General features: G+C 42.1%; 1 protein-coding gene across 2 annotated transcripts in view; it reads left to right on the top strand.

Annotated features, from left to right (window-relative positions):
• Positions 1–27,187, top strand: part of IGF2R (insulin like growth factor 2 receptor) — a 111,925-nt gene extending 84,738 nt beyond the window's left edge. For both annotated transcript variants that reach the window (XM_061624292.1, XM_061624291.1), the window contains exons 33-48: positions 390–515; positions 1,324–1,595; positions 2,295–2,513; positions 4,504–4,653; positions 6,903–7,064; positions 8,002–8,209; positions 9,553–9,699; positions 11,750–11,984; positions 12,791–12,927; positions 13,993–14,110; positions 16,933–17,079; positions 20,005–20,189; positions 22,282–22,468; positions 23,565–23,720; positions 24,658–24,727; positions 25,431–27,187. In XM_061624292.1, the coding sequence (XP_061480276.1) occupies positions 390–515; positions 1,324–1,595; positions 2,295–2,513; positions 4,504–4,653; positions 6,903–7,064; positions 8,002–8,209; positions 9,553–9,699; positions 11,750–11,984; positions 12,791–12,927; positions 13,993–14,110; positions 16,933–17,079; positions 20,005–20,189; positions 22,282–22,468; positions 23,565–23,720; positions 24,658–24,727; positions 25,431–25,844 (2,933 nt within the window). In that variant the 3' untranslated portion in view covers positions 25,845–27,187. The remainder of the gene's footprint in view (positions 1–389; positions 516–1,323; positions 1,596–2,294; positions 2,514–4,503; positions 4,654–6,902; positions 7,065–8,001; positions 8,210–9,552; positions 9,700–11,749; positions 11,985–12,790; positions 12,928–13,992; positions 14,111–16,932; positions 17,080–20,004; positions 20,190–22,281; positions 22,469–23,564; positions 23,721–24,657; positions 24,728–25,430) is intronic.
• The last annotated feature ends 540 nt before the right edge of the window (positions 27,188–27,727 follow it).

Genomic DNA, 27,727 nt, shown 5'->3' on the forward strand with positions numbered 1-27,727 from the left:
CCATCTAGCCCAGCATCCTGTTCTACAGTGCCCAGCCAGACAACTGTGGGATCCCCAAGAGCAGGACCTGAGTGCCACAGCAATCTCCCCACTCCTCCAGCAATCTTGGAGGTAATATATAGCCATCAGGACTGGGAGCCTTATCTTCCATGCATTTGTCTAATCCCCTTTGAAAGCCATCCAAGTGGATGGTTGTCTTGTGGTTTAAAACATCAGAGGTATGGATTTCCCTTTCATTGATTTCACTTAGTATTGTCCTGCTTCAAGGAAAGCATTGAGTTTTGGACATCTTTGCTTTCTTGGGTTAAGAAAAATCTGATTTTGATTTTTCTCTGCAGGGAAGCTTAATTGTTATTCTCCACCCATTTTTTAATTTTTATTTTTTGCAGGCCATCTCTTTGACCTTAATCCTCTAAAGAGGCAAGATGGTTACACTGTCTCTGACATATGGAACTACAGAAAACTTTGGCTGAGTGTGTGTGATGAAGCTAGAGGTCTATGTGGCAGTGGAGTTGGTAAGCTTGGCCGTATCAATAGCATGTTCAGCTGAGCACATGAAAAATATCCGGGACAATAGAGGGAGTTTTCCTGAAACTGTCTTTTCACTTATAACCAACCTAATCTGACTAACAGTTCTACTAATTTAATTGGAAATACCATTTACTCAGATTCGCTCTCCTCCCTGCCCACCTAGTGTACCTGTCCCACCTCTGCAACAACTAGCCGTCCATGCATGGGCGTAAGACTCTTAAAGGTACACATACACAAAACCCAACATGGGGGGTTAGATTGCACAGTTTATCTGGCATATCAAGTGTGACTTAAGTCTATACATACTGGGAATGTGCATGTGTACATCATTGGTAGGATGGATGCCTTAGGTGGGTGGAGAAGGAAGGTGTGAGATCACTTCTCATTATGTAGGGGAAATGGATCTAGTGAAGCTTCCAATCCAGCCTACATTAAGAAGCTAGCATTAAGTTCCATTATTTCCCCCCCAAAAGCTAAGTATAGGCCACTATTGTGCCCATTTTATATATTGGGAACTGAGGCTGAGAGCAAATGATTGTGTTAAGGCTGCCCAGCAAGTCAAATAATTGAACCCAGTGCTCTAAAAGCTAGTGCTTTCTGCACATCACCATTTTGTTGACACCTTCCTTTTTGACATCCTCAGAGCAAGTCTTTGTTCTCAACTAATTGTTATAACTAATGCAATTACTCTCAATTCTGTTAAAATATTGCAAACCAGGGGTGGATTTCACAACTACATAACTCAACTCCTCCCCCTGCATACTAACACTGCACTTTTGACCTTGTTAATAGGTGTCTGTGTCACTGATAGCCACAAGCCATCCATCAATGCTGGAAGACTGAACAAAGCATTAATTTATGAAGATAACGTTTTGAAACTTATCTACAGAGGAGGAGAGTCCTGCCCTGCAGATCCTAACTTGAAGTATACAAGCTATTTCAGCTTTGTGTGCAGGCCTGATGCTGGGCCGGGTAGCCAGCCTGTTCTTGTCTCTTTTGATGAGACAGTGTGTGCTTATTACTTCTCTTGGCACACTGCTTTAGCCTGTGAAGAAGAGAGTGTGGTAAGTGACTTGGTAATTTCATCACGTGTCTATTACCTAAAATGGCATAGTAACAACAATGCCTGCAAGCAACATTTTAAATTGGAAAAGCAAATGTTAACATCCTGTAGTTTCAAAAGGTTTTTTTAAATGAGGTAGTGCAAAATTCACAGATTCATTAACGCTTATAATGTCTTGTGTTTTGTATTGCCTGTGTGTGTAGTAGTGGCTTTAAAAAAAACTGGAATAGATGTGTGCTGATTAGGTAACAGCAAAACAGAGGCAATATAATTTCTGTTGCCAGATGAGAAGTTGGAAGCCCTGCCAAATAATACATTTCTAGCCAAATGTGGGCACAGTTAAGACTTAATCCTGCTTTTGATTAAGGGAGCAGCAGTTGGCCACAGGGGTTCTGGAACAGAGTTTAGATTCATCTTAACCAGATTATTAATGGCCAGGCACAAAGTTTATAGGTGGGCATGGGGACAGAGCAAATACGCATGGCAAGAGAGTAGGGAAGAGGAAGTGTATCTAGTCTTGAACTAAGACAGGAGTGATCTCTCCTGCAGAAGTAAAAAGAGACTGAACGGAGATTCAGATTGGGGTGGGATCAAATGTGAACACATGATGAAACATTGATGTGGTGTGGTAGAAGGGGAGGAGTGCTACAAAAAGACTCTTACAAACAACTGGTATTTATTTTCTGCTCCCCGCAAACAGGTGGAATGCTCTGTTACAAATGGCAGCACAGTAATTGACCTCTCGCCTTTGATCCACCGAACGGGCTCCTATAAGGCCTTTGATGAGACATTTGATGATTCCTCTTACCTCACTCCAGATTTCTATATAAATATTTGCCAGCCTCTAAATTCCATCAAAGATGTCAACTGTCCACCTGGAGTAGCTGTCTGCATGGTTCCAGTTACTGGTCTTCCTGTAGTAAGTATTATTGCTGTCATGTATCAGATAGTCCTCTTTAGCAAAGGGGATTGTGCTTTTGGAGTACATGCCTAGTATGTTGACTCACTTTAATAATTAATTGCTGATGGTTGCCTCTCTTTGGCTCCTGATTCCACACTGGCTACCTATTAGCTACCGGGCTAAGTTCAAGGTGCTGGTCCCTATACAGCTTGGGGCCAGGGTACCTGAAAGACTGTCTTACCCTTTATATACTCAGTCAATCACTGCGCTGTGCAGGTGCGGGCCTCCCGCAGATACCATCTTATCAGGAGGTCTGTTCCGCACAACATAGGAAGCGGACCTTTAGTGTAGTGGCACCTACCCTTTGGAATTCCCTCCCCTTAAATATTAGACAGGCACCATCTCTGTTATCTTTTTGGTGCCTATTGAAGACTTCCTCTTTCAACAAGCCTTTTAAGCAGAGACCTTATCCCAGTCTGCGTCTGAGTTGGAATTGCTTTTTAATACTTTTTTAAAGCTTTGTTAAAAAATATGTTTTTAAAACTTTTGTTAAAAGATGTTTTTAAAGATGTTTTGTTTTAATGTATTTTAAAGTCTGTTCTTATGATGATTTAGAGTGTTTTTAGTACTTCTGTTTGCTGCCCTGGTCTCCTACTGGGAGGAAAGGCGGGATGTAAATCTAATAAATAAACAAATGATGACTATTGTTATAATTGGATGTGGTCTAAAACATTGAGGGAGGAGGTGTGTCTTTGCACATTCTTCCTTCTCCCCACCCCTACTTGTGAAGCAGCACTGTCAAGAAGCTGCTTCTACCAAACCATGCTCTGTATGCGAAGGAGTGCACAAGGTTTTCCTTGCCGTCAAGGGGTGTTTGGGGTGGCGTTTCTTGAGCAGCAGATCCCCATGCCTCATAGCAAATCTCTTTCAACACCTGAAGATGTGTTCCAAAAACAGTTTGTGACGTGGTCTGTAGGAAACGGTGGTGTCTTCTGCTAGAGGTTTTCTTAAAAAACAAACACAAAAAAGTCATAAAAAATTAGGGAAGCAGACAATATTGAATCTATTCCAGCCCAAACCATGCGATAGTCTTGTTTTGTCCCAAGTTTGAAATGTGCATATGTGTTTGTGCTAAATTGTTTCTGGTGACATTTTATTGGATCCTATACTAAGGCTGCAATCCCAACTCCGTCCTTGAGCAGCAGGGTTTAACAGACAGGCAGGGCCATTGCCACAGACCTGCCAGAGCAGAATTGGGTGGGGGGAAGGTAAATCCAGCAGATCCAGAGCAGGCTAAGCCATTCCCACAGAATGACCCGTTTCAGGTCTTTGTGCAGGCTGCTGGCAGCAGAGATTCTGCTGGCGGCCCTTACATCCACCTGCACGTTTGGTGGGCAGAACAGGGAGCTGCATGCTGAAGGAGTGAGACCGACGGCACTCGGCAGACTGAAGACAGAAAGTTGGGAAACCACGAATAATACATTCCGTCAGTTTCCATGCTTCTGTTCCAAAGGTGATCTCTCTCTATGCAGGATGAGGTGGTAGAATTCTGGGCTGTTCACTTCAGGCTGCTGGTGAGGGAGGTGCATTTTAAAGTGCCCCCCCAAAGTAAAATCTTGTTATGCATAATAAATTGGAACAGCTGGGAGAATGTTTAAACAAACTTCTTCCCACTGTAGCTAGTTTTTTTCCATCGTGAGGCAGTCTTCAAACATTCAGACCCTGCATATGTAGCCTAACATTGTACAACCTAAGAGCATTGCTGCCTTGTTCTGCACCACTTAAGTAGCGCTTTACCACCTCCAGCTCATCACCCTCTGTACTGTTTCAGATGCTCTCCGCCACTTCTCCATGTGAAAAGAAATCCTCCCTTCCTTGCTTGTTTGTGCAGCTTGCCCTGGTGCTCACTGACTCTACTAGAGGTTGCTTGTTGGAAAATCAAGCCACTGCTGTACGTTAATTTTATTTTGTTTATTTTAGTTTCTTTTCATTTTGTTTTTCTGTTTAGGATATTGGTCGCATCACTGCACCTCCCAAGGTCGACACTGCAACAAATGAAGTTTACATTGTTTTCAACAGTAGTACTCCTTGTCCAGAAGATGAAACACTCAACTATTCCTCTCTCATTGTGTTCCATTGCAGCAGAGGAACAAATCTGGTAAGGGTCATCTTGTTTTGGGCATTGCCAAGCCTGGGTCAGTTGTGGGAGGGAGGGAAGAAAAGAGTTTTTGTTCTGGGGGAAAATTGTAAAAGCATTTTGAGAAAAGGATGATTAGATCCATTCCAACTGCTGATTTATAAGGTGCCGCCCAAGCTTGCAATGCCTTTGCTGCAGAGATTTTGAAAGTACTTTCTCTAGTTATGTCCCTCAGTCATGCAGATCTTTACTCATCTTAATACCCAAATCTTCCTTGATGCGAGGCTAGTGATATTTATTCCACCTCTGACCACCTTTGACCCCCACCTCATCCAAATAGTACTTCTGATGAACTGTCTGTAATAGATGTGTTTTTAATCTCTCTTTAGTTTACTGGTGATTTTAATTTGCTTTTAAATGCTTTAAATTTACATGTTAACGGTTTTTGTTGATGATTTTAATATTTCTTGTAAATGGCTTAGAGACTTTGTTATAATCAAATGGCATAAATTTTGTTGGATTATAGTTATTTTGCCTTTCTAGGCTATAAGTAGGACACCATAGCAGAGTCTGAATGGAAACCAAATCCTGCAAACAGAGCCAGTATATAGAAGGGAAGTTTGTGTAATGTGTTCCTCTTACAAAATTCAGGTGTCCAAAACATTTTGATTATTCTAATGTTTGACCAGTAATGGGGACAAGGAGGGCCTGAAGGTTCAGGACGGGGGGGTAAGGAATGGAGTAGCTGCTACAAGAGAGTGGCAGGGAGATGTGCAAGGCAGTGGCAATGTTCTTGGGGTGTGGAAGGTATTGAGTATTCACTAGGTTTTCTACAGTAACATCTTGAATGGAAAGCTACGTTTCATGGAATGTCCTCACTTTTTGTGTGTGCTCTTGATATCAGATTCCATGGTTGCATGTGAGGTACACCCAGTTGCAATGATGGGTGTTTAATGTCTTTGCTGTGTCTGGTGTGTGTGTAAGTGTTGCAAGCCTAGGTAGATGTGTGTAGTGAGCTTCAAAGACTATTCGTTCCTTTATATGTCTTGATGATCCTAGTCAGTTGTATGTGAGCGTATATTTAGAGATGTTGATAGCAAATTATGCAGACAGCAGGAAGAGTCTGTCCATAACCCTCTATAAAACCCCCTCATGTAGGTAAATTCTTCTGCTTAATGGATCTTAAGTCTTTTATAGGCACATACATATTCCCACTCTGATTTTCTATCAATTTCAATTTAAAGAATTCACGGGAATGGCCATTGCTCGGTGGTAGCACATCTGTCTTGCATGCAGAAGGTCCCAAGTTCAATCTCTGGCATCTCCAGGTAGGGCTGGGAACGTACCCTGGCTGAAACCATAGAGAGCCACTGCCAGTCAGTGTAGGCAATACTGAAGTAGATGGATCAATGGTCTGACTTGGTATAAGGCAGCTTCCTATGTTTCTGTGAAGTCAGTACAAAACTTGGGGTGGGGATTCTTGTTCCACCTCACTGGCATGAAAGTTGCTGCAGCATGACTGATTTCCAAGGCCCCTCGAGTATCATATGAACCTTGGAGGCATGGGAAGAGTTGCTATTTCCCACTCCCTCCTGTAAATAGCATCACTGACTCTCCCACATGACCTCTGGCTTCTTGCACTACCGGGGTAACATGGCAACTTATGCTTCCCTTGTACTCAAGTAGCATAACTGTGGGCCTACAAGTCAGAGGGTTGTATCCAATGCTAGTACTACTCAGAACAGATCCACTGAAAATAATGGGCATGACTAACTTAGACCCATTAATTTCAGTCAGTCTACTCCGAGTAGAACTTGGTTGGATATGACCCAGAGCCATTATCTAAAATGTGACAGTGGAGAGGAATAATAGATGCAGATTAACTTTTTATTACTTATCTGTATCCTGTTAATAAGACTCCCTTACCGAGTGCTTGTACAGGTGAAGCAAAGCACATACCTTAACACAGACTGAATGTGATGGCATTAATTTCATTGGGTAGCGCTTGTATATCATAGTAAACTGTAGTTGATGATTAATGGTGTACTGTGAGCATGCAGCTGGCTCTTGCTTTGTTCCTCCCCTGGCATGAGCAGGAGCCAGCAACCCCAAACTTAGTGTTGTGTCCAAACCAGGGATCGTAGATCAGAGCAAATCACAGTGAAGCCAAAGTTTGATGTTGACAAATCAGATTCCTAAATAAGGAGGTCACAGCAAGCCAAGCCTGAACAATTTCCTGTCTCCCCCCCCCCTCTGTGTTTTGGTGACAGGGAAAGCCAAAACTGATATGGCAGTCCTCCTGCGAATACATATTTGAATGGAGCACTCCAGTTGTATGTCCTGATAAAGTGGATATCTCGGGCTGCTCAGTGACAGATGAGCAATTGCACTACTCCTTCAACCTGTCCAGACTTTCTGGAAAGCCTTACAAGGTAATATATTGGAAATTGTATCTTTGTCCCTTTTGTGAGGAAAAGAAATGGTTATAGCTATGTGCTAAGTAACATGGCCATAGCTCCACTAGCAGGGCACCTACTTTACATGCAGCAGGTCCCAGGTTCAGGCCCCAGGTTCTCCAATTCAGTAGTTACAGCATTATATGTCAACTTTGGCAATCCCCCTTCCACAAAAAGGATCTATAAGTGAGTTAATCACTTGATTTGCCACCCTCCTTACGTGGCTAGCTTGCATCTCACCAGTTCTGAAATAATGATGTGAGATCTAGTGTTTCCTAGAGTATTTCCCACACCTAGAGATAATAATTTCATTCTTCCAAAATGAAACTCGGGTTGGAGCATTCTGTTTTTTCCTAGGTTGAACTGGAAAGCTTCAAGGGAAAACCCCAGAGCATAAAACTTTCTGTAAACAATGGTGCCATGGAAACACTGCCCTGGGGGGTGGAATGGAGACTGTCTTAAGTTAATATGAGAGTAGCTGCCACAGTATTTAGTTTTAAAATATTCCTCTGATGGTGCTGGAGATCACAAGGGGGTGAGGGCTGTTGCATTCATGTCTTGCTTGCTGGCTTCCTATTAGCATCTAGTTGGCCAGTGTGAGAACAGGATGCTGGCCTAGATGGACCTTTGATACTCTGCATGGCACTTCTTATGTCCCTGAAGTTGTACTTTGGCTGCTGCTTGTGAACAAGCAAGCAACTGAGACCACCATCTGTTCACAAGCAGCAGCCAAAGTAAATATCTCTCATGACAGCCTTGTTGCTGCCCCTCTGAGCAGCTACACAAACCAAGATGACAATAACACCATGCTCTGTTTTCTACTCTGGGTCTACTGACCCTCAGAAAATTGAGACAAATATGGCATTTTCCATTAACTCTACTTGCAATTTAATAATGGTGTTTTTTCATACAGGTCTCTGCTGGGCCTAGAAATTATCATCTAGGGGTGTGTTCTGGTGCCGCAGATGTGCCCCGAGGAAAATGCAAAGATGCAGCAGTTTGCCTGGTCGCTGGCAACAGCGCTGCTTCATTTGGCGGCAGAAATGAAATGAAAATGGACTACCGGCATCAAGATGAAGCTGTCATTTTGCAGTATAAGGCTGGTGATGAGTGCCCTCCAGGTAAAGCTCTCTAAAGCTAGTAAGAATCTTTCCTTTGGGAAGGCTCTTAGACCACACCATTGCTTATTTAGACTTAATCCTTGGGCTTAGAAATTGGTCAACTATAAGTAACATTGTTTCCTTAGCTCATTTGCTCTCACAGCTGTCCTTTGGAAGAAGCAGCTTCTCATTTTTGAGAGAGGGGTAACCTAGCCAAGGCTCACCAGGCTGACCCTCTGACCCTCCTGGGGATATTTCTTGTCATATTTACATCTATGGAGGCGCAAGGAGATCTGCACATCGTCCTAATGCTGAAATTATCTGCAGCTTTGCCAGTATCTCATAGTCTGGGCAATACTAAATCTTGTATGTCTTGATGGTTCTTTCCTCCATACTTGTGCCTTAAACCTAATACAGTTAATGTCTGGGAAAATCCCACGTGAAAGGCTTTAATGTGACAACTATGAGATAATTGCTGAAAGAATTGCACTGGCTGCCCATTAACTACGGGGCCAAGTTCAAGGTTCTAGTTTTGGTGTACAAAGTCCAATTCAGCTTGGGACCAGGATACCTGAAAAACTGTCTTATCCCTTATATACCCAGTTGATCACTGCACGCTGCGGGTGAGGGTCTCCTGCAGATACCATCTTATCAGGAGGTCCGTTCCGCACAACATAGGATGCAGATCTTTAGTGTTGTGGCACCTACCTTTTGGAATTCCCTCCCCTTAAATATTAGATGCCATCTCTGTTATCTACTAGAGGTATTTGCAGCCTCTTTTCAGACTTTCCTCTTTAAACAAGCCTTTTAAGTAGAGGCCTTATCCTAATCTGTTAGAATTGTGTGTTAAGATGTCTGTTAAGATGTTTTATGGTGCTTTTAGTGTTTTTGTTTGCTGTCCTGGCTCCTTCAGGGAGGAAGGGCAGGATATAAATCTATTTATTTATTATATTTATATCCCGCCCTTCTTCCCAGTAGGAGACTTACTCCCAGTATGAGCAAATTTAATAACAAATAAATACAGTTACATCATAAATTAGCTTCATATGGGAAACTGCTATCTGTCCCTAATTGCATTAACTAGTCATTGTGGCTCAGTGGATTTATCAGCATAAGTTCTACTTGGAGTAGATCCCTTTTAATTAATGGACTTAAGTTAGTCTTGCCAATTAATTTCAATGGGTCTGCTATGAGTAGAACTAAGATTAGGTACATCCCATTGCCTTCAGTTATGGGTGGCACTGGTTACCCAATGTGCAGTCCCATGGCAATAGCCTGCTAATGAAAGGTTTTGTCTGTTTAGCCATGGATGTTCTGTACCATCCACAGTGTGTGTTTTATTGATATCTCTTTTTCTCTTGCAGCAACTGAAATGGGTGAGCTTTGTGTCTTCCCTTTCCAGTACAATGGTAGAAGTTATGACAAATGTATCCAGGAGGGACAAAAGCAGCTGTGGTGTGCCACTACAGATAATTTTGAAAGAGACAAAAAATGGGGATTCTGTGTAAATGGTAAGCAAGGTACCAAAAACGATCTCTTGATGCATAGTGGGTTAGATGGAACAAGTTGGCAACTATGGGTAGAGTAGCAGCCATTGGAAAGTCAAGCAACAAACACGTAATACAGCATTTTTGCATTTTAGAAACTATGAAAATCACCAGAGATTTTGCTCTGAATTAGGTGAAAGCCAATGATAAATTGTAATAGCGTTTGTATTTCTGTGAGCTTGTAGCACACTCCCATCACCACTAGGCATCCTTTGCAAAGATCTCCCCATCAGATCAGCCTACTGATGAGTGACCATGATGGGTCAACTCGATTTAGAATCATAAAAGCATCTGGGGCAGGGAGCAAGTAGTGTGTTGTCACTACATACACGCATGCGTGCATGTAAGTAGATGTAGGACCCCTGTGGTTATTTCAAGCATGTACAATGTTATAACAATCATATTTTTGAAATTTATTTATTACTTTTATATCCTACCTTTCAAGGTAGCATAGGTGGTTCTTCCCTCCCTCCTCCCCTTTATCGTTTCAATAACCCTATAAAGTAGAGGGTATGCTGAGAGATGGTGACTGGTCCAAGGTCACCCAGTGGGCTTCATGGCACAGTGAGGATTTGAATCCTGGTTTCCCAGGTCCTCGTCCAACCCTCTAACCACTACACTACATTGGCTCTCAAATTTTAAAATGAGAATGCAAACTTAAACAGTTAACACCAGCAAAATCAATATAATGTCTCTCAGAGAAAATACATTTAGGATGAGAGTTTTGAAGTGCAATATACAATTTTCTTCCAGAAATCTAACTTATGGATCAAATCTCCCACTTGCAACCAAATTCACGATGCCCCTTCTGTGTTCCCTTCTCTTTGATACTTCCGATGGTCTTCCCACAAGGGTTGTCTTAGATTTCTTAATTCTGCTTCCTCTTTTGGGCTCATTGCATTGAATGTGTGTGGACTCTTGCAGACATTCTGTGTTCTGCTCTCTCAACCATTAATTTAGCCTAGCCTGCCTCCATTCCTAACATAGATATGTAAATCAACTGTGGTGGGTAAATAGCACTTCCAGGTGCCTAGACAGGAAAGCTGTTGACAATGGGAGATGTTGGTGTCCTCTCCAGCCACTAGTGTGTCCTATTTGTCATCCTTGGGACTCCCCGGGAAACTTGCCAAACCAAACCAAACTGGGTGTGTGCAATGCAGCTGAATGGAACACAGCTGAGGGCAGCCTGAGGAAGCGCCATCCACCTTCATACCTGTCCATGAAAACAAGCCTAGAGTGGGAGACCAGGATGTTGTCAGCAGTTTCCAGGGATCTCCTTTGTGAGATTTTGTGGCTGAGCTGTGTCTGGGTCCTGGGTGGGAGCCAGGAGGCTGAGAGGGTAGGTATGTCAGAAGGAGAAGGTATTGATACTGGTTTACGTTTATTAGTAATATGTATTAATGCAACACTCGTATGTAACATTGTTTGTATTTGTAACATTTGTACTTCAGTTGTCTGCTCTAGTTTTTATATAAAAAGTGGGATAGAAATGGTCTAAATAAATAATACACAAATGCCTGCTGTAGGTTTATATGGACAGGCAGAGCAGCACTTGTGTGAGCTTAGTTACTTTTGTGGACTGACATACAAGGTTCTGAACAACTGTCTCCCCCAATACATATTTTTAGTAAAATGAGACACTGGTGTGTGTGTTTATTTATTTACCCTGCATAGATAGGTCTCATGGCAGGTTTTGCCTGAACAGCTTCTATAGTGTCCACACCTTCCTTTTGAGATCAATTTGGAGATCACTGTAGTCAAGATAAACCTATTCCATTTTTTACCTGGAATATAATTGTGCCAGCTGCGCTCCCTTGGATTAGCTGATACGTTGGAATTTAAAAGGGTTTCTCAAATGCTACATGGTTGTAGCCTTCAGCCCAGCCTGGACTCCATGTGCTGCTGTGGGGTGGAGGGGTCACATACAGAAATATCCAAAGTCCTTTTATTGTCATAATTTAGGTACAGAAGTTGGGTGTGGATTTACAGTAAAATCTTTGCTCCTATCTTGCAGATAATGGCCACCGGGAATCTACTATTATTTTCAAGTGCGATGATAATGCTGATGATGGGAGCCCTCAACTCGTGAGTGAGAGACTTGGCTGTGCTGTGATATTTGAATGGAAAACGCAGGTTGTGTGTCCACCCAGGAAAATGGAGTGCAAGTTTATTCAGAAGCACAAAACCTATGATTTGAGAGTGCTTTCTTCCCTCACTGGATCTTGGATCTTTGCCGACAAGGACAGCTTGTGAGTCTGTTTTGCAGTTCTGATGGAAACCACCTGATCAGTTCATTTTTCATTGGAGAATTAGATATCCACGTTGCAAACCTGCCTATTACCTTGTGAAGACAAAAGAGGCTGCTTATGTTGCACAGAAATAGTTGGGACGATGTGTGCTTAACTCTGGTTTTGCACTCCTGACTGTGAATTTTGGTCTCATTGAGAATATGCAAGGAACATATAACTTAAGAAGACATGGGGGAGCTTTACCAATTGAAAAAGGGTGCACATTAGCCAGGAATGCTGGTGCCACTCCAGTTGCCACTTGGCATGGCCCAGTATCATTATAATATTGTGTTTACTGTGATCCAAGAAATTGCCAAAGAGAAAAAGGTTCAGAACAGAACTATCAAGGTTTATAGAAGACCTAGAAAGTAAGTAGTACAAATCGTAGAATCATAGAACAGTAGAGTTGGAAGGGGCCATAAGGTGATTGAGTCCAATCCCCTGCTCGGTGTAGGAACAAAGGAACTAGAAAGGCTCTGATCACTTAAACTAAGAGAGGTGAAGAAGTGAAATGGCAGTAGTCCCCAAATGATTAAAAGAAAAATGGAGAATCAGGCAAAATCAAAATTATGCAAAATATTAGCAAATAGGCAAATTTATTCATTTTGTGCAATTTATGCAAGCTGCAGAATCCAGCTTTTCTTGGTGAATTTAAACATTTTAGCCTAGAATGTAGATATGGCAAATATGTAGTCATATACTAGGCTGACATGGGATCTGTTCAGGTTGCAGTGCTGAACCACTTCTTTTCTTTCTCCAATTTAAAGTTACTACATGAATCTCTGTCAAAGAGTCCATGAAGGACCCACAGGATGCCCCGAACGGGCAAGTGTTTGCCGGAAAAGTCGGAACGGGGCTGTACAGGCTCTGGGATTAGTACATACACAAAAACTAAACGTAACAGGTATGTAGCAGAATATAATGCATTATTTCTGAATGGACAACTGAAGTAAATATTTAATAGTTATGGGGAGCTCTTTCCCCTTGCTCGCTCGCCATCTATGGACTCCTAAATACACACACAGAGGGATCACACACACACACACACACACTCCCAAACACATGCACAAACACCCCAGGCACCCCCAAACACACGCACAGAGGCAACTCCCAAAAGGGACCTCCCAAGCACTTGCCGCCACCCTGTTTAGGCAGCCACTGTCATTCCACCTCAAATGCTCCCCTGCCCCCCATGTTGTTGTTGCTGCCTATTTGCCCCTCCTCCTGTTCACTGGTCCCTCCCCCACCTGCTCCCCTGCCCAACATCACTACTACCCTCACTCCCTTGCCTCGCTTGCCTGCTGTCCTGCTGCCACCCCATGCCCCCTGTGATGGCTTACAAAAATATTACATAGTTAGAAAAGAATGTGCTTATTTACATTTACTTATTTAAACAGCTGAAATCCATATGATATTCACTTTTGTATTTCTTCTCATCAGGGCCACTTAAACATGGAAAACCCCAAATTTCAATACCCAGCATCCATTGGTGCAATCCAGTTCCATTTAAATCAGTAGGAGGTCTGCCGTAAGACTTCAATAGCCTGTGGATTCTGCCCCCTCTTCAGTATAAAGGCCTGTGTAGAAATTCCTTTAATGCTTGGTAAAACCTCCCGAAATGGTTAAATGTTCTGAAACAACTAGTTTTTACCTTTTTTGAGAGAACTACTCTTTTCAAACTAAATTCACAAAAATTACATTATATTTTGAGTTGTATGACCTAGCTGTAAAATCTTGAGCTTTTTGGACAGAGCCAATAATTTTGTCGAAGGAAGTGTTTCTAAATACAAGATCAGAAGGGATGGCTACCAAAGCTACAGCTAGTGGTGGTGATGGCTGGCATGATTTAAAACTATTCATTTTTTGTTGCAAAGCATTGCTTGTTGTGTTTCCGGTTGCTTTCAGAAACATGCTTTAAAAGATTTCTCTTGCTATTTAATTTACAAGAACTTGATGTTTTTTGTTTCAGGTGATAAAATACTTGTCAGTTACTCCAATGGTCATGAATGTCCACAGAGGAACAAAAAAGCAACAACTGTGATAGAACTGAAGTGTGGAAAAACCGTTGGCATGCCAAGATTCAATAGGTAAGAATAACTGACCAGTGTGGTGTAGTTGAGGGCTCCTTGAATGTTACCCTAATTAATGGGTACACATCAAGTATGCTGTGAGTACCTGCAGTGTTCCTTGAATGGATGGAGAGAGAATTGTCACTTTTTTCTATCGTACATTCAGACCATTGGGATCCAAAGCTATTTGACACTGTATAAAGGACTCCCAACTGGATGGAGTCTGTGACTGTGGTATCTTCAGGGTGACCAATAGCCTCAGCAGTGAGGTGCACTACAAAATGGCATAAGCAAAACAGTTTTTATGCTAGAGACACAAATAAAAATTGTATTTGTTTGATTTGTAACTAGCTGAGGAAGGAAGAAACTAAGCAAAATTTAGATACGTGAAACATGTAATGTTTGAATTTTAGCATATGCTCAGAGTCAGCCAATTCTATGTTATGTCCCCTTTTCCCTTTTACAAAAATGACACTGTTATGCAAGTTTCAGTTTGGCATGAATTGAAGTAAGAACATAACAAGCACTGACTTAATAGAAAAGCAAATTTGCCAGGTTTGTATTGGCACCCCCTTCTTCTCCAGGCCTTGATATGTAGCAAAATCCCTGCAGATTGTGTTTCACTACTGAGATTAGAGGGTGGCTCCTCTCCGAATGTCAGTGTTGTGTAGTAGGCCCAGGCCTTCACCCACATAAGCTTCCTTTCCCTTACATTGAGGAACCTGGATCTCTTCTCTAACACTAGCTAAAACTTCCCCCTCAGGCCCAGTAGACAATAATTGCCTCAGGCTGCCAGTTATCAAGTTGGTGAGGATGGAAATGTAATGATTATATAAGCAACACCACCAACTGCTAGGTGATGCTGTTCCATGTCATTAGTGGTTAGCTAAGGCTCCATGTCTTGCCTTGTTCTTTCTTGGAAATGTTCCTGCAGAGAGCAGTTCTTTGTGGGAGGCCCCTGTGGTCAGTTTTACAGCTAGATCTCTTATAAAGCTTTCAGACAGGAGGAAGTGGGAGTCTACTTTAGCAACTCCTCATAGACGTTATTTAGATTCATTTGCTCCTCTGAGAGGAAGGGAGGTGAAAGAGAGGCTGTGTGCTTTCCTGTGTGTATGTGCAACCATGAGAATTAGAAGCATTGTTCTTATATGACTCTCAAGATACCAATATGCCATTTGGCCATCATAAATGGCTAAGGGCTGCAGAATACATGCTTAGATACAACAAGCCGCTCATATTTCAAGATTCTTTCCAGAGCCGCCTCCTGCAGTTACTTCTCTTTCTACTCAGGCTTTTCTCCTATTTTCTGTTACCAAAGATAGAATGCATGCAACTACTTTTGCTCCCAGTCTTGATGTCGATCATCTTCTCTTCATTCTTTCCCTGTTGGGTGTAATTTTATTCAGCTCTGTAGTGTTGATGGTCCAAAAATATGTTAATTCTATGTTGTAAACTGGAAGATGTCCCTCGTGGAATGCTGGAAAAAGAATGAGATGCAGTAGTTTTGATACTTGGTTGATAGTATATATTAAGATCGGGCTTTTCTAGAAGAGTGTATGACGTCCACTCTGAGATTGTGATAAGGAGGAATGGTGTCATGAGTTGCTGTCTACTGAGGAGAGTTATCGTGAAGTGAGCCACTGCTGTAGGGCAGTGGTTCTCAAAGTACCCCCTGATAGCTCAATTATTGTGGTCTCAGTAGACCACTTAACATTTTCCCCCTTCACCACTGGCGTGTTATGAAAATCAAGGGCCCTAGGCTAGGGCTAGGGTGCTAAGAAGGGCCCCTTTAACTGGTGGTTTTCTAGGGGGAAATCAGGAGCCTGCAGCAGTGCTTTATTAAGATAACCACAGGCCCCAAAGTAGGCCTTGTAAGCCTGTTTAATAATCTGCCACTGGTCAAAATGACCCCACTCTCCATCAGGAAAATTAAATCAAGTGTAGAGCCAAGTACAGATATTTCCAACTATTCCACAACCTGTATGCAGACCACCACTGGTCCACAAATTACACTTTCAGAAACTCTGCTGTAGGGCATGTACAGGAATACCCCGCATTAACGTACGCAATGGGTCCAGAGCGAGTACGTAAACCAAAAATGTACTTAAAGTGAAGCACTGCCTCTGTGCCACCTCTCCTTCACGTGGAGCCTCAAAGCCCCGCGCTAAAGCCTCTGCTGCTGTGCTGCAGCGCCTCTGCTGCTGCGCTGCCATGCCTCTCAGCTGATAACGATCGCGCCTCCCAGCTGATTTGCGGTCGCGCAATCGCGTCTCTTTCCACCACCCCCACGCACTGAAAGAACAGGCCACAACCAAAGGTTAAGTGTCCGTTCTTGCAAAGCAAGTGTACGTAAACGGGAATGGTGCTACTGTAAGTATAGCCGTACTCGCGAGTGTCCTTAAAGTGAAGGTCCATATAGCGGGGTATTCCTGTAAGTGATAGGTGGATATATACAATGTGATTTCTAAGTCCAAGTGTGTTGAAGGAGGCACAGTTTTTCAAAATGCTGGAGACACAGTGCCTAACTTCAGCTCAGTGGTGGAACATCTGCCTGGCATGCAGAAGGTACCAAGTTCAGTCCCTGGCATCTCCAGGTAGGGCTGGGATGATAGACTCCTGCCTGAAACCCTGGAGAGCCACAGCCAGTCAGTGTAGACAGTACTGAGCTAGATGGACCAACGGTATGACTCAGTATAAGGCAGCTTCCTGCATTCTTAGACAGTAACTGATAGAAATAACAAGTAAGTTATAACTGTTCTCTGTCTTGTGACCTCTGCTGCCATGCCATTTGTGCTTATAGCTCATAAATCTTTTGCTCACTCTTCCATATTTCCTCTCAGGATTGATGAAGAAAATTGTGTCTATTATATCACATGGGAAACTCGAGCTGCTTGTGCTGTAAAACCCCAAGAGGTAAACATGAAGAATGGCACAATTACAAATCCAGCAACAGGGAAGAATTTCAGTTTGGGTGATATATATTACAAGTAAGTAATCTCTCCTACTGTAAAAACACTGGTAGAAGAGGCAGGGCTACAAAAATCCAGCCGTGAAGTTGCTACTTGTTCCTTTTTTTAACAAATGAGGCCTAGAGACTGAAAAAAAATGATCTGAAGGGTGTTAGCTAAAACTGAGCAGAATTTCTGTCTGCCACCTCCTAGCAGTCGGGAGAGCTCTAATGGTGGCCACAGAAAATTAGAAGCTAGGGTTTTCAGAGACACTGTGAATTTTGAAATTGAGAGGAAGGAGTGACATATTTGAGTTGTCTAAAGCTCTTCCTAAAAAATTAAAAACTGGTTGATGTGTCCTGGAAGCACACTTCAGTTAATTAACTCATTTTTGTATTGTGTGTTGGAGTGTGCATCTAAGTTGAATTGATCCTGAAGTACAATGATCCTATACTGGAAAAGAGAAGGATTAGTTTGGGTAAAATGAAACCTAGACAATTCTAACTTAGCCGTTAGGAATGCAAAAAGTTTGTACCCATGTATGTAGATGAAGGGCAGGATTCAATAGTTTGTAAATACTGGTGAAGATCAGTATATACTAGAGTAACATTAAGTGGCAACACAAGATAGCATAATTCACTTGAAGGTATAGGATTATACAGCCACAAGAGTGGCTGTATACTATAGTCAGCGGGGATTTTTCACATTCCGCAATGTTAAATGGAAAATATCCCCCCATGCCATTCTGAGGCTTCCCATAAGCTCATTTCAAAACAAAACCTTACAAAACTTATAGTCCTGAACTCAGAAATGCTTGCTTAACAACCCTGTCAATTTTCATGGCGATACACAAAACAGTCAGAGAGAATCGAGAGTTCAAAGTCTAAAAAGAGAGAGAAAAACTCAGAGCCCTTTTGGACTTTTTTCTGCGAGTTCTCATAATCTGTTGAAATTCATTAAAAATCAGCCATGTTCACAGAGTACCTGTAATCCTAATACTGACCTTGCCCCATACTCTGACCTTCATCTACTGCAGTTTAAAAGTTAAAAAAAAATGCCTGGTTGATTTTTAATTAATTTAAGAAATTTTGGCTGGAAGCCTATTATAACGCGGGGCATGCTCAGTAAGGACCAACTGTCAGTGTTCTAAAAGCCTCACAGCTGCTGGGCTTGGCTAATCAGAGGGCCACACCCACACCAGACTTGATTTCACTTGAGACAGTCATGGCTTCCCTCAAAGAATCTTGGGAAGTGTAGTTTGTGAAGGGTGCTGAGAGGAGACTCCTATTCCCCCGAGAGAATGGTTAACAGTCAGCCACTCTGATTGAAGGTCTGTGAGAGGAACAGGGCGTCTCCTAGCAACTCTCAGGACCCTTCACTAACTACACTTCCCAGGATTCTTTGAGAGAAGACATGATTGGCTTTGAGCCATGGCTTTGAGAGAAGCCATGATAAATTGTTTTAAATTGTTTTTAAAACATGTGTTTTTAAATTTTTAAATTTGTATATTTGTTTTTAATGTTTTTAGTTATTGTAAACTGCCCAGAGAGCTACACTAAATAAATAGATAAATAAATAATGATTGTCCAAAGCGTAATAGAGGCCTGGTGTGGATGTGGCCAGGGACAGCTTTGTTTTAAATTTGGGTGGGAGGTAGGGTTGCCAGGTTCAGGGCCTGAGACTGATCCTGTATCTTTAGGAGAAGAGAAAGTCAGCCAAGTGCCGGTGTTCTTGCAACATTGTAATGGGAAAAACCACAAGGTAGAATTGTCCCTTCCCCCTGCCCAACTGTGAAAGATACAGAAGACGTCTTGGTTGGCAGGCCCAGCCTCGTCAGTTTTACCTATCCTAATCATGATTGCATAGGAGTATATCCAATTCAACTCAATAATCATACAAATGATAAGACTTGCCTTTTCCCTCCTTCCCTTTTCCTCTCCCTTTCTCCTCCCCTCTTCGTTCTTCCGCCTTCCCTGCCCACTCCAGCCCTCCGTCCCTCCCCCCCCAGTCAGTTTTACCTATCCTAAGCATGATTCCACGGGAGTAAATCCCACTGAACTCAATAAACATGAAAACGACCACATCTGTCCTTCTACTCCCCTCCCCCTCCTGCCTGCTCCCATCCCAGTCCTCCCCTCTGCCTTTCCACCCCTCCCTCCTCCCCCTCCTCCCTTCCCCATCCCCTGTGGTCAGTTTCACCTATCCTAAGCATGATTGCCTGGTGTGTGTGTGTAAATCCCACTTAACTCAATAAGCATGCAAATGATCAAGCCATTCTCAGCAAACTTGCACAGGATCCCATTTCTTACGTCCCGGATTAAAAAGCAGGGAAATTCACTAATAGGCAAAAAACCTTGCAGTTTAAGAATGTACCTATAGCTCACAGATATTTCTACCAAACTTTAAAAAGCAGGGAAATTGGGCAGCTATAGTGAATGCACCAGGGGAGCAGGAGACCTGAACTCCTCTCTGAGATATTGTACTGCCCTACAAAGGCACATGTTACCCAATTCTTCCAAGCTACACAGCAAGTGGATTGGACTGTGAAAGACCAACCCAAATTGTGTTTGCATTTTGACAACTTTGTAGGGCAGTACAATATCTCAGAGAGGAGTTCAGGTCTCCTGCTCCCCTGGTGCATTCACTATAGCTGCCCAATTTCCCTGCTTTTTAAAGTTTGGTAGAAATATCTGTGAGCTATAGGTACATTCTTAAACCGCAAGGTTTTTTGCCTATTAGTGAATATTTACAAGAGTCAAGACTTGATGAAGATGGACTATGGTGGTCCCCTTGTTAAGTGGAGCTGAACTTGAAACTTTACTTGGATTTAAGACCAAATAGAGAATACTTACAAACAAGTGAGAAGAGCTGTTTAAAGCTCCTGAAACTTTTTTCTTTTTGTGTTGAACTGTGGTAACATTTGTGTCTTGCCGTTTTAAAAAAATTCCATCTACTGTGTTTCAGATTATACAATGCCTCCGGTGATATCAGAGCAAATGGTGACACCTACATTTATGAAATTCAGCTTTCTGCCATCACTGATTCAAAGCACCATGAATGCTCTGGAGCCAACATATGCCAGGTTAAAACATCAGATACCCGTTTTAGGAGAATTGGATCATCTGACAAGGCCAAATATCATATTCAAGGTAAGTGTCTATTTGCTCTTAATAACTTATTAGAATACAGCAAGCATGCTTCAAGATACTTCAGTATCAGTGATTTTTCTTCCTTTTTTCTGCTTTCTAAATACCACAAAATTCATCTCCTTGGCTTCCACTGACTCTACAGCTCTTGCAAGCAGATGTGGACTGCAGCTGTCAAATGTTTTACGTTGGGTGTGCTAAATGGTGACAGCAGCACCCCTAGGTTCCCTCTGGCCCTTCAGCTACCAAAACACTGCTTCCAACTTTCCCCGTTGCTTGGGCAGGGAAACTTATTTTATGCATTCTTACTCAGTTATTTCAAATACTTTCTCTTGACTCTCTCACCTGCTTCTGGTGAGGCTGGAAGGGCTCACTGTATGAAGGAAGCACTAAGGAGACTTTCTTCCTCAAGGCTCTTCACCTGTCTTTCCCAGCCATTTCCTTGCTCTAAGGCAGTGCACACTTTAGGGTGCGGGTGTATTGTGTGGTAGGGGGCACACAAGGGAAATAACACTCCCATTTTGTGCCGTAAGTCAGAATCGACTTGAAGGCAGTACACTTACTTTTACTTTATTGCTTTTCCAAGCAAGAGTGTGCGACAGAAGAGCACAGCTAGGGGAAAGTGGCTTCCTTTGTAATATCTTGTCATTTTCCTCACTCTGTGACTCTTTTTTTGCCCTTCCAACCTTGGGATTAGTTGGGAATGAAAGTTTGCAGTAGATCAAGGTGTGAAATGAAAATCTATTTCTTGTATGCCTCTGCTTACTACCACCACCTTACTTTCCTATCTGTTGCTCATTCAAACTCCAGAAATGAACAGGAGAAAGAGATGGGTAGAAAAACACACACAAAAAGAACTGATCTTGCACATGGTCCCAGGCTGTGGTCTGAAGGCACATGAGGCCATCTCCCTGCTGAAGCTAAGCAGGGTCAGGCCTTGTCAGTGCCTGGATGGCAGACTGCCTGGGAACCATATGTAAGCTGCCTTGGGTTTCTGTGATGAAAAGGCGGGGTATAAATGTAATAAAAAAATAAAAAATAATGTTTGCATCTCTTTTTCACCTCTTCTTCCCTCTGATTGTCATAGAAATGGAGACACAATCTACAGATTGGCCAACCAACACCTTGGAGTGGCAAAAAAGAGACGAGTCCTTCCCCAAAGTGACTCCCCACTAAAATATTTGCTGATCGGGGGCTTAGTTTTTAATACAAGCAAATTTGGCAATTAATATCAAATGATTAACATTAAACAGGTTTAACTAACATTAAACAATGTTGCTGAACTACAACTTCCATCAACCCCAGCAAGCATGGCCAGTGGCCAGGGATGATGGGAATTGTAGCTCAGCAACCTCTGAAGGGCCAAAGGTTCCCCACACCTGAAGTCAATATTAAGACTTTGGGATGAGTAGGACCCTACATCAGAGATGGGGCATCCTTGATCCTCCCAGTTACTACTGGACTAAAACTAGCATCATCCCTGACCATTTCACATGTTGACTGGGGCTGCTGGGAGTCCAAAAACTGGAGGGCCACAAACAGTCTGCCTTTACCCTACATAATGCCAACAGTTTTGCTAATAGTGTTTTGAGCTGTGTACAAGTATTATATATACAGTATATATAAAGTGTGTGTGTATATGTAGAGAGACTCTCACAGATGTCTCTCTGTCATATATTCTCTGTCATATTAGAAGTATTCCAAGGTGAGCTTCAACGTTTTAACTGTACAAAACAATCTGATCATCTTTTATTTCCTCTAAACTGGGAGATCTTTCTGGGTCCTTCATGCTTTTCTTGGATAGTTTCTCCTTTGTAGGCCATATTCTTAGGAGTACAAAGTAGTCAAGCAGGTATTTTATTGTCAAGGCACTTGAAAGCATTAAGATCTGGGAAGGATTGAAAAAACTGGTAGGTAGGCTACAGCACAGCATTTGTTTAGCCCAAGGAACACCCTTAAAATATTTGGATAATATGCTTGATGTCCTTATCCAAATAGCTAACACCAACTTCTCTTTTAAGAGTTTTAGAATATGAATAGATAAATTATGTTTGTAATTCCTTATGAAATCATTTGAATCTTCTCTTTTTTGTAGATGGTGATTTAGATGTTGTGTTCTCGTCTGACTCCAGTTGTGGCAGAGACAAAGCAAAGTTTGTGTCCTCAACTATTTTCTTCCACTGCAGCCAGCAGGCCAAGGAAGGCATCCCTGAATTCCTTCATGAGTCATCAGACTGCCAATACCTGTTTACCTGGTACACCTCGGCAGTCTGCCCACTGGTGTAAGTGAACCCTTTGGAACACCAAAACTTGTCATTTCTTACCACATGGAATAGCGGAGAGGGATTGTATGTTACGGGAAGCCTATCTTGAGTAAGACTTAATAACCACACGCAGTGACGTCAGTAGTAATCATGAGCATTAGGTAGCACCAGCCTTTTTTAAAGAGTGTCACGACTGGCAAATGGAACTGGCATAATTTAAAAAATTTTAAAAAGGAAAATGACAAGATATTACAAAGGAAGCCACTTTCCCCTAGCTGTGCTCTTCTGTCGCTCAGTCTTGCTTGGAAAAGCAATAAAGTAAAAGTAAGCGTACTGCCTTCAAGTCGATTCTGACTTACGGCACAAAATGGGAGTGTTATTTCCCTTGTGTGCCCCCTACCACACAATACACCCGCACCCCAAAGTGTGCACTGCCTTAGAGCAAGGAAATGGCTGGGAAAGACAGGTGAAGAGCCTTGGTTTAACTATGTTCACATTCCTTTTTTCTAGAGTTCTTCCTAATCTGACTACCTCTGGCTTTTCCTAGTAGATCAACTTATTTATTTTATTTGAGGCATTTGTATACTGCCATTCATAAACATTTATCCCGGGGTGGCTTACAACACAATTGAAACTCCAAAACAATAAAATCAATAAAGCAGTGAAATGGAATGGAAAATTTCTAAAACTGTCAGTGTTTAAAATATCTATAAACACAAATGCCTTGGAGAATAAAAACATCTTGACCTGATGCTTAAAAAAGAAAGTGGGCAAGAGCCAAGTTTCCATACAGAGTGTGTTCCACAACTAGGGCATGAAAAAGCCCTCTCCTTCATTGCCATCCCCTTGGGTGAAAGAACTTGGTTGGTATGGCAGGAGGCAGCCCTTGGGTCTCAAGCCAGAGCCGAGATCTTTCACCAGTACTTGCGCTTTCAGTGTTGTGGAATTTATTACCATTTGAGATAAGGCATGCTCCAGTGGTGTTCTTTCAGACACAACCGTCAAACCTTTTTTATTTACACAAGCCTTTTTGGCCTGATATTTTCAACTTATGCAAGATACCTTTTGAATCCAAATCTATTCATATTCTCAGTACTGTTTAAATTGCCTGCAGAAACTCTGAGCCAACAACCAACCAAACATATGCGGAAGATCCATTTTATAAAGGCCTCTCAGGACGAAGCCAAGCTGTTGGGGCAATATTGAGCTTGCTCCTTGTGATTCTTACAGCATGCCTAGTGATCCTATTACTTCATAAAAAGGAAAGAAGGTAAGGCATGACTTCCTGGTCACCTCCCTGGTGCCCTATCTTATGCTAGGTTTTGTGAATCCCATGCATTTGGAACAATGGATTCAGTGTTCAAAAATGTACACAGGGACTATGTCACTGCTAGTCCAATGGTAGCATATAATCAGCAGCAGCAGTGCCAAATGCTCAAATATTTGATAACTGTGCTTTGAGATACTTCCACTTTTTTGTGACACAACTTTTCTTTAGGAAGCTGCTCTCCAGTGGCTGCTATAGACATGACCCTTGATGACAGAACTCCCAAGTACCAGTGCAAATATCCTTCTCACATTCCCACCTGTATGCTTTCTACTAGTTTCTACTGTGACCAACTTTCCTCTGCCATCAAGCCATATTCCTCTGCTTTCGAACTCCCTCCTCAAAATCGACTTTTTCAACAGATCACCACTCTTCTCTTCCTTACCTGTCCACTTTCAATGGCAACCTGTAACAAATGATGAGGGATGCTGTACGGAGGAGGTGTGCAAAGTCTTGGAGAGATTGCAGCATATTCACCTCCCCACTTCATTTTTTTGCCTTCACTCACATTTTGGGGGCAATATTTTGCAATGAATAGTGGAAGAGCTTGCCCGGAGCAAGCTACTTCTGGTGCCCCCTTCAGCAGAAAGTATTATGAGGTGTGAGGTTTTTTTGGGGGGGGGTTAAGATGGCAGAAATGTGAGTTAAATGTGTTAACAGGGCTAGGGAACTTGTGACTCCAGATGTTGCTGGACTCCAACTTGCATCATCCCTAACCAATTGGCAATGCTAGTTGGGGCTGAGAGAAGTTGGAGTCCAGCAGCACCTAGAGCGCCATGGGTTCCTCATCCCTGCTGTAAAATCTGAAGTAGGGTTAGGCCAGCAGTTACTGTAAGTGGCATTTTACTCAAAGTATAACACAAGCATTTCTATTTTGTAGAGAGACTGTGAAGCAAAAAATAGCAAACTGCTGTCGAAGAACATCAAATGTTTCCTATAAATATACAAAGGTAGTTATCTATGTATGTATATGTGTCTTAAAGGGTTTGCAGTCTAAGGCTCTGAACTGTATGCATAGTTGTCAACTCTGCTTAAAACTAATTGCATTGAATTCAGTGTAATAATGTTTTTTGTGATATAACTAACTAGTTTTACTGCAATGGAATAACCCATTTAGAACCTTAGTATCTGAAATTTGATTATTCATAACTTGTAGCTGAGAATCACTTTTGTTTAGCCCTACCTGTTCCAGCTTTGGAAGAATCCTATGAAAGAATTTCCATATACCCAGGCCTCATATCTGCTGCTGCCTTTTGAAAAGCAAATCACTTGAAATGTGTTGAATTGGAATTGCTTCAACTGAACTTTTGTACACCTCTAAAATGAAATTTGAGGTCCTACGATGCTGCCTTGTACCAAGTTAGACCAATGGTCCAACTAGCCCAACATGATCTCCTTGACTAGCCACAGGCTCTTCAGGGTCTTGCACCAGAGGCCTTCTACATTGCTTGCTCCAGACACCCTCCCTTGTTTTGATTTTTTTTTTAAAAAAAAATGGAGATTCCAGGGATTGAACCTGGGACCTTGTGCATGGTGTTCTGCCACTGAGCTATGATCCCTCTCCAAGATCAGGTTTATCTTGGGCATCTATGGAATGGTTGCAGAAAGCTTTTAAAATGTTATTCACTAACTGTACCCTTTTGAACATGACAGATAAACACTGAAGAAGTGAATGACAATGAGATGGAATGGCTCATGGAAGAAATAGCTGCGCCGAATCAGAAGTCAGGAAATGAAAGACAAGAAAACGGCCACATCACCAGTAAAGTTGTTAAATCAGATGCCCTTACGTCCCTCCAGGTGGATGATATGGACAGCGAGGATGAAGTCTTAACAATACCAGAGGTGGCGATTCATTCAGCAAGGGACGTCCAGCCTAGAGTTCCAGACCCAAGTAGGCCTCAGCATAACAAGGCTCTTCACCTTCCCAGCAGTGATAAGGCTGGCCTGCTTAATGGCAACAAGAGTAGCAAAGGCAACACCGCTTTTGGCCAACGGAAACTACAGAACTCAGTGAAGACAGCATCATTTCATGATGATAGCGATGAGGACTTATTGAACGTTTAACCTTCATTGTGCCTAATCGAAATTCCATGTGTATATATTAAGGTGGGACAACACAACACTTCCAACCAAATACAAAGACTTCATTCAGAAGCCTTTTGAAAGGGAACCGGGGGGGGGAGAAAGATGGGTCAATCCTAGTTGTTTACAATGATTTATTTAGTGATTACTGGATTTCTAGTATCCACTGAAATGAATTGTAGCAGTTCTCTCAGCCAGGATTTGCACCCATCCCCCTCTGTAGATTGTAGAGGCTACATAATGCTTCCAAAAGGTAGGCTCAGATCTGAATGAAGTCCCTTCAACTTCAAGGTGAGATTTGCATTTTAACGCTCTCTATATTTATTGTTCTCAGTACTCAGGTGCACAGAAATAATAACATGCAACGTGTTCTTCCTGCAGGCAGGGTATTGTTTCTACAGATTCGCCCCATCACATGAAGTGGAAAGGAGGGAGGTTCTTTGTATGTTTACTGGGTTCCTTTGATGTACATTTTAGAGCTGATCTGTTTAAACGTGCCTGTACATTTGATTTCCCATATCCTAACAGAAAATGGGTTATGATTTGAGAAGTGTTTTTACTGGAAGGTACGAATCTTTATAGCTTTAGCCTTGAACAGTAGCTGTTCTTTTGCATGATGAGTCTCTTTTTTTGGGGTACCAATCACATGAAGTCATTCATCAGTATTTATAAAACTATTGGTAAAATAACCCAGAGCTCTCCTTTAACTTTACTATCCCTTTTTTTAAGAGCGGTAAGGAAAGCAGAAGTTCACTGTTGTAGCTCCTCCTATCCAAATGTTGTGATGAGAAGAAAACTGTACCTCTTTTGAGATGCAATCCTGCTTCATGGGCCGTAAAGAGGAGGGAAGACCCTATCCCTTTTAGGAAATGGCCCTTCTGGAAGAGTCTCCTAACCCTATTAGATGGAATTAATTTATTTCAAACTCAAGTTGTAGAATTTCTAGAACATCAGCTTTTCTGCCCTGGGAGATTTAGCCACAGGCTAATAGAAGCCTTATTTGCAGAGTCACATACTCATCTTTTTGATTCTAGGAACATGGACAGTGAGGCAAGAAAAATCTTTGGGTAATATCACTGAACATTCCAATCAGTGTTGCAGGCTGGAGCCACAGGAATTAAACCACCTTGTTGGGTCTCACGGGCAATGAGCAAGTTTCTATAGACAATGCACCAGTACTTGCGCTGGCCAGAAGCTCTTCCTTGTTTATAGCTTTTCCTATTCACATTGGTTTCCTTAAGGTTGGTTTCCACTTAGGAATCGGATTTAATGTAACAAAATATTCAAATGATTTCAATAAAAGCTAAATTATGTTTCCCTAGGAATCTCTGCAAGATTAATTTTTCATAATTTTAGATGTCTTTATAATGGGTCTTAGAACAAGGATAAGGACAGAACTTTTTTGTATAGTTTTGAGTACAGAATACACATAGCACTGCAGAGTGTTAAAAATCTGGCAAACTACTACTGTGGAATCAGAATGAAAGTCAAAATTACTGGAAAGGACAGTCCATGGCATTACCAAGAATGGGTTTCCAGTCTTCTACCAATAGGATGACAGGGCAGTTCATGAGTTAGCAGATTTTATGTCTGCTCCACAAAAACTTGGATCAAATTGCAAGCTAACTCAGAATCCAGAGACAATCTAAACCTCACTGCTTGAAGTCTCAGAGTAAACAAAATGGCCTTAAATGTGTCAGCTGGAATGTATTGGCCTGAAGGCACGTTTCAGAAGAGTATTGGATGTTGGTATGTTGGGGGGGGGGTTATACTCTTTTAAAGTTACAAACAAGGTAGATGTGCTATATGAGAGATCAACCCTCATAACTGCACTACTGATTACATACAAAACAATTTACATCAAA

Source organism: Rhineura floridana, chromosome 4, assembly GCF_030035675.1.
Source record: "Rhineura floridana isolate rRhiFlo1 chromosome 4, rRhiFlo1.hap2, whole genome shotgun sequence".
Lineage (NCBI taxonomy): Eukaryota > Metazoa > Chordata > Lepidosauria > Squamata > Rhineuridae > Rhineura > Rhineura floridana.